Below are 6,000 nucleotides of genomic sequence, written 5' to 3' on the forward strand. Positions count from 1 at the left end.
TGAAGTAGGAAAAAATACAATATGACCGTGCAGTAGCTTTGCATGGGTTTAGTTCACTGGAATTCAATAAACAATACCAATATTAACACATGCAGAGCAACAATTCAGCACACAGTGTCACGCCATGGCTTTTCACAGAGAGGAGCAAGAACAGATTTCAGCTACTCTGATTATTGGTTGAGGCCATACTGAAAGCAAATCTATTGACTATTGTCCTGGTTTCAGCTGGGATGGAATTAATTTTCTTCCTAGTAGCTAATATAGTGCTGTGTTTTGGATTTAGGATGAGAATAATGTTGATAGCACACTAACATTTTAGTTGTTGCTAAGTAATGGACTTAGCAACACCGGTCAAGGACTTTTCAGCTTCCCATGCTCTGCCAGGTGCACAAGAAGCTGGGAGGGGGCACAGCCAGGACAGCTGACCCCAACTGACCAAAGGAATATTCCATACCATATGATGTCATGCTCAGTATAGAAACTGGGGGGAGTTGGCCAGGGGCCAGCAATCGCTGCTCAGGGACTGGCTGCGCATTGGTCAGCGGGTGGTGAGCGGTTGCATCACTTGGGTTTTTTGTTGTTTTTCTTTGGGTTTTGTTCCTCTCTCTCTCTCGTTGTTTTCCTTTTCATTACAATATTATTATTATTGTTATTGTTATTATTATATTTTATTTCAATTATTAAACTGTTCTTATCTCAGCCCACGAATTTTCTTACTTTTGCTCTTCAGGTTCTCTCCCCCATCCCACTGAGGGGGAGGGTGAGTGAGTGGCTGTGGGGTGCCTAGTTGCCAACAGAAGCTAAACCACGACAACTATAAAAGTCTTGGACTGCCACCTCTTTGAGAATAGAAGTTACAACTTACCTCTTTCACATTTAATGTACATGTTGTAAAATCTCAAAGTTAATATGCTCTTGAGAAATACTAATTCCAAAACGTTTGTTTTCCCAGCATGCATCAAGATACAACAGGGTATGTCTGCCTCCTGATTCAACCTGCCAAGAAAGCAGATGCTGGCTGGTATACCTTGTCTGCAAAAAACGAAGCTGGTATTGTCTCTTGTACCGCTAGACTTGACATATATGGTAGGTATTGGCTAATAAATAAAACAAATCAGAATTTATTTCCTTTGACTGCTCCCAGGCCTTCCCTAGTTCTTATTCCATAAATTGGTGGTTTTGACGTGGATGAGAAATTAGTGTCACAGCATGGCCACAGCTTAATATGGCCACCAGGAGGAGGTATAATGATACAGCTAAATGGCCAAATTAGCTCTCCTGCATCACTTTAAAGGCAGGTAAAGAGAAAAAACAGAGGAGGAGTTTTGCACAGTATTCTCTACTCCCGTTTTCCACCTTTCAAATTCCCTAGACACGTAAGCATATAATAAACATGCATTCAAGTTGAAACTTAGCTCTGTTCCCTCTGACACATGCCTGTGCTACAGCCCTGACCTGAGATGGAACAATAAATTGCACACAAGAAAGTAGACCCCTTCTTCTATGGAGCATGTATGATGCAAACTATGCCTAATTAATGGAAGCTAGTTTGCATCTAATATGTTTGTCTCGCACTTGGAAGGCCCCAGCCCAGTTCAAGAACTACAGCACATCATTTAAGTACTCTGTATCTATGCAAGATGTAATAGTTAAGACAATTTATCTAGAGCAAGAGAGTACTTTGATCACTTAAGCAGCATAATAAAACAGAAAAAAACATTCCACAAACTATTGGATTATAGCCATACCCCCCAAAGGAAAAAAACCACGTTTTCAACCTTATATTTCTAATTTTTTAAAAAAACCCATTTAAGCATTGGGGGTAACCACAAGTCACCAGTGCATCTCTGTCAGTTTTCCGCCACCTTGTGGGGATATAGACAATAGTAATGCAATGTTCAAGAGAGGGCTGGTGAGAGTCTGATTCAAAAAACGTCCCATAAAATGAAAAATAATTCCTTAGGTATCTAAATGTTGCAAAACATAAATTACATTTGCATATAAAGGATTCAAGGTACAAACAGGAAAAAGACGGAAAGTAAGAAACACTTCCTGATTCCAACCATATTTTCTAAAGACTCTGTAAGTCTTGTACACCAAAGGGAGTGTCAGAAACCATTTTTCTTTGTGCTATTTTGAATGGATGGGGTTGGGGGATTGAAAGTGTGGTCTGATGTTTGCAATTCCATGTGCAAAGAAAGAAGCACAGTAAATAATGAGTGTATTGTTCAAATAGAAACAAATGGGGGCTGCAAGAAAAAAGGAGGCTCTTTTTCAAATATTTCCAGATAGACAAGGTCAAAATTCAGCATGGAAAGATAATGACCATTTCCTACCAATGCTTACCATGTAGGTTGTAGGTCTCCCACACTAAGATGTTCTCAGAGTATTGTAGCCAGAACTTCTACCCTTTCATTTTAATTGCTGACAGATATGTTTGTTCAGTTTGGGTGCAGACCTGGATGTTTTGTATAGATAAATACCAGCAAAGATAATATCAATTTCCCCTTTCTGAAGTGTTTTAAGAATGACAACTGTTAAGTATTATATAATAGCTAAATATTCTTACAAAATTGTAATGGTATTTGTTCATGTGGGAACACGTTGAATGTTACTTTTAAATTACTGAATAAGTGTCTTTGGATTACATTTCTTTCAGTATCTTTAAAGAAATCTAGGAAACATGCATTACTAGTTGTAAGTAGTAGAGGGAAATAAAAATTGTAATCAATTCTTTAAAAAAATTCCCTATATTATTACTTTGAAATTAAGTACCACAAAAAAAAAATCAGAAAGAAAAGTAGTACAAAATCAGAGCCATGTCCAGTTTGTTCACCTCTGTTCATGCTATGGTATGTTAGTAGTTTTGATTGCAAGAGCTTTGGAGAAGGCTCCAAAGATTAAATTATTAAATTCTGAACTTCATGAAATCCATGTAAACGTTGCCATTGAATTGAACAGGGATGGAATTCCACCTGTAGACTTCAATAAAAATATTCAACATAGAAACTACATAAATGATAATATTTGAAGGAACAGACCCTAAAACAGGGAACAACAATGCTCTGCTCTCTTCAAGCATGTCAGAAGCAACTTTTCTGTTGTGTGCATTGATTTCTGTTGTTTCATTGCTAACTTAATTAGAGGTTTATACAGCCTATTCTGTTTCTGTTGCCTCAGCTCAGTGGCACCGTCAAATTCCACAACCAATAAAGCTTCGACCTGGTGGCAGCCGGTATGCAAACCTTACCGGTCAAGGACTCGACATTTTTTCTGCCTTCCCAACTACTGAAAGCCCTATGCTGTTTTCATCCCCAACCCAAAAGGTGGTGGAAAGTGAAGAACTTTGAAAAACAAACAAACAATTGTTCCAGTTACACCTGCAGAGATACTAGAACTGTGAAAAAAAAAAAAAAAAAGAGGTACAAGTCAAGATGCTCAAGGTTTACAGGCAACTTGTTTGTAATTAAGTGTACTGCTGCTGCAAATGTTGCAAGTAACATATCATACAAGACTTTTGCATATTATTTGATTGCAGGATAATTGTGGTATGGAGTGTTGTGCAATAAATTCAGTACTGTGTAGTTTGCTAAGAATTACATAGTAAACATAGTTTTCAGCACTTAAAAGCCAATACCACATTTACTGCTTGAATTAAAGCTACTGTACTGTAGCAAGCCATGTTAAGGATTGATGATGTTTAGCTGGAATACTGCTAGTGAAAACATTGACATTACAATAACAACAATCCTGAATGAGGGTAAACAACATGACTTTGAATGTAATTCTAAAGAAACATGCCAGATAATCACAAAGCACAAGTTAAAGGGAAAAGATGTAACTCATTTTTATATTATTATGCCAGATAATCTTAGAATTTTTGAACTCAAGAGTAGATAAATATAGCATTTCATGTAGGTACAGCTGTATACCCTATATATTTATATTTGTGTGTGTGTGTACTCCATGAACTGTGTACTCATGGTGTAAGGATTCATAAAGTAAGGTACAGAGCACGTGCATAGGACACTGACATAGGAAACCAAAATTCCTGTTGTCTGAAGCATGTTCTCTAGAGCCCATAGCTGAAACTATTTTCCAGATGTGCTTCATATTTTTTTCTTTACAATGATAGTCATTCTCTGCCTTTAAACACAGATGATATCAAGCTTGTAACTTCACCATTTTTAAATATCAGTCTCTTTTTCCTAATTTTTAACATGACTAAAAGAAAAGTGCATCTACCATCTAGCTCATTTTCAAACTAACTGAAAAAGAACTATGATCTGGTGGAATTTAAATTTTCGCCATCATTTAGGAAATAATAACAAGTGTGGTATCTACTATAAAGACAGAGAAAATTCTGTTAATATACAAAACTTATGAAGTTAAGCAACAGTTAGGTGCAAAGAGCTAAAAAACCTACTGTAACTAATAGTAGTAATAAATAAAGCAATTTAATGAAAGTGCGACAGAAGGTGTTAAGTGACAACACTTAATGATTGATTTGAATATATTTAGCATCTATATAGTTGTGTTAATACCTCCCAGCGCTTAGAATCTGCAAATACCTAAGATGATTTCCTGCATCTTTAAATTATTGCTATCCCTCTTCTTTGGACATCATTTTCAAGCAGTTCTTACTTACTGCTTTCAACATGGCTGGAGAATGCAACAAAGTCCCGATGAAAGTCACAGAGATGAAAAGAAAAATTAACAGATACTTTCATTTTAGACCTTATTTGGATTTTTTCAAAGTTAAAAATGTAACTTAAAACAATTACATATGCAAAGAAAACAGTGAGGAGTTATCTTAAGAGCAAAAGGATAGTGGATATAGCCAGAGACTGAGAAAGAGATAGCCTTTCATTGGGTTTCCTACAAATACAGTTGTCTCTAACTGTTGCTTCCCTAAGGGTTTAGAGGAAGTGAATTTCTTGTATTGTTCTACTTCCCACCTGAGTGAAGACCACAAAACAAAACCATCATTATAACTTTCATGTTTTTGTTAGAAATCTCAGGCGATTCACCCCAGACTGAACAGACCAGGAAGCTAAAATACCTTCTTATCCTGAGAGACAAAAGAAGGTGCAGGTGTTTCAGTGGGAAAGCAGAAATACCAGTTGTTGCCCATGTTGTACCTCCTCCCTGGCAAACAAAATAAAACTAATAGCTATTAAAAGTGATGCATTGATTCAAGTGACTTCAGTTATGGGGTGCCTAACTTAAGACACATTGTGGGTCTGATTTTCCAGGATAGAGAACCTACTGCTCCTCTTATCTTCACTTGTTTTTAGGATGGCTTAGGGATTCCAAAACTAAACCTAGACTGAGTCAGAGTTGGGCAACCCAAAATCTAAAGTTTCCCATATTAGTAACTACTCTTGGGAAAATAATCCAAGGAAAGTTATTGTATTTTGCTTATTTAATCCAGTGCTGTTGGGAAGAGGGAAAAGAGGAAATTAAGACACAAAAGATCAAATTCTGCTCCCATCTACAGACCTGGTCTTCCCATTACTTCATGCCAGAACTGAATAGTAGATTTTGATCCAAAGTATTCCAAGTTGTATATCGTCCATTAGGCTTTATACCTAGCACAGGCTTAGATCGTCTGCTTAGAACTCCCCTGTGGCCCCCTTGCCTGGCTTGGAGTGAGGGGTTGGACCAGATGACCTCCTGAGGTTCCTTCAGATCTAAATCACTCTATACTTCCTAAATTATTTTACTTTCCACTGCCTGCCTGAATACCCTATGTGGATTAAGTTACCTATTGACTGAGTAGAAACTAAGAATTCAAGCAAGCACAAACTTTTCCTTTTTAACTGGGATACATCCTATTAGGCAATTCTAACTACAAGAGTGATCACTTTAATCAGAGTTCTTTACGTAGTTTAGAAGAAAGGAATACTAGTACTTACTATTAGCAAATATCTGGTTACCAGTGCTGGAATCATACTTGTTAGTATTACTGACAGTAGTAGTGGTTCTCACATTTTACAA

General features: G+C 37.0%; 1 protein-coding gene across 5 annotated transcripts in view; it reads left to right on the forward strand.

Annotated features, from left to right (window-relative positions):
* Positions 1-4,121, forward strand: part of MYPN (myopalladin) — a 77,612-nt gene extending 73,491 nt beyond the window's left edge. For all 5 annotated transcript variants that reach the window (XM_075505321.1, XM_075505319.1, XM_075505322.1 and 2 more), the window contains 2 exons: positions 953-1,086; positions 3,181-4,121. In XM_075505321.1, the coding sequence (XP_075361436.1) occupies positions 953-1,086; positions 3,181-3,350 (304 nt within the window). In that variant the 3' untranslated portion in view covers positions 3,351-4,121. The remainder of the gene's footprint in view (positions 1-952; positions 1,087-3,180) is intronic.
* Positions 4,122-6,000: the final 1,879 nt, after the last annotated feature.

Source organism: Mycteria americana, chromosome 6 (assembly GCF_035582795.1).
Source record: "Mycteria americana isolate JAX WOST 10 ecotype Jacksonville Zoo and Gardens chromosome 6, USCA_MyAme_1.0, whole genome shotgun sequence".
Classification (NCBI taxonomy): domain Eukaryota; kingdom Metazoa; phylum Chordata; class Aves; order Ciconiiformes; family Ciconiidae; genus Mycteria; species Mycteria americana.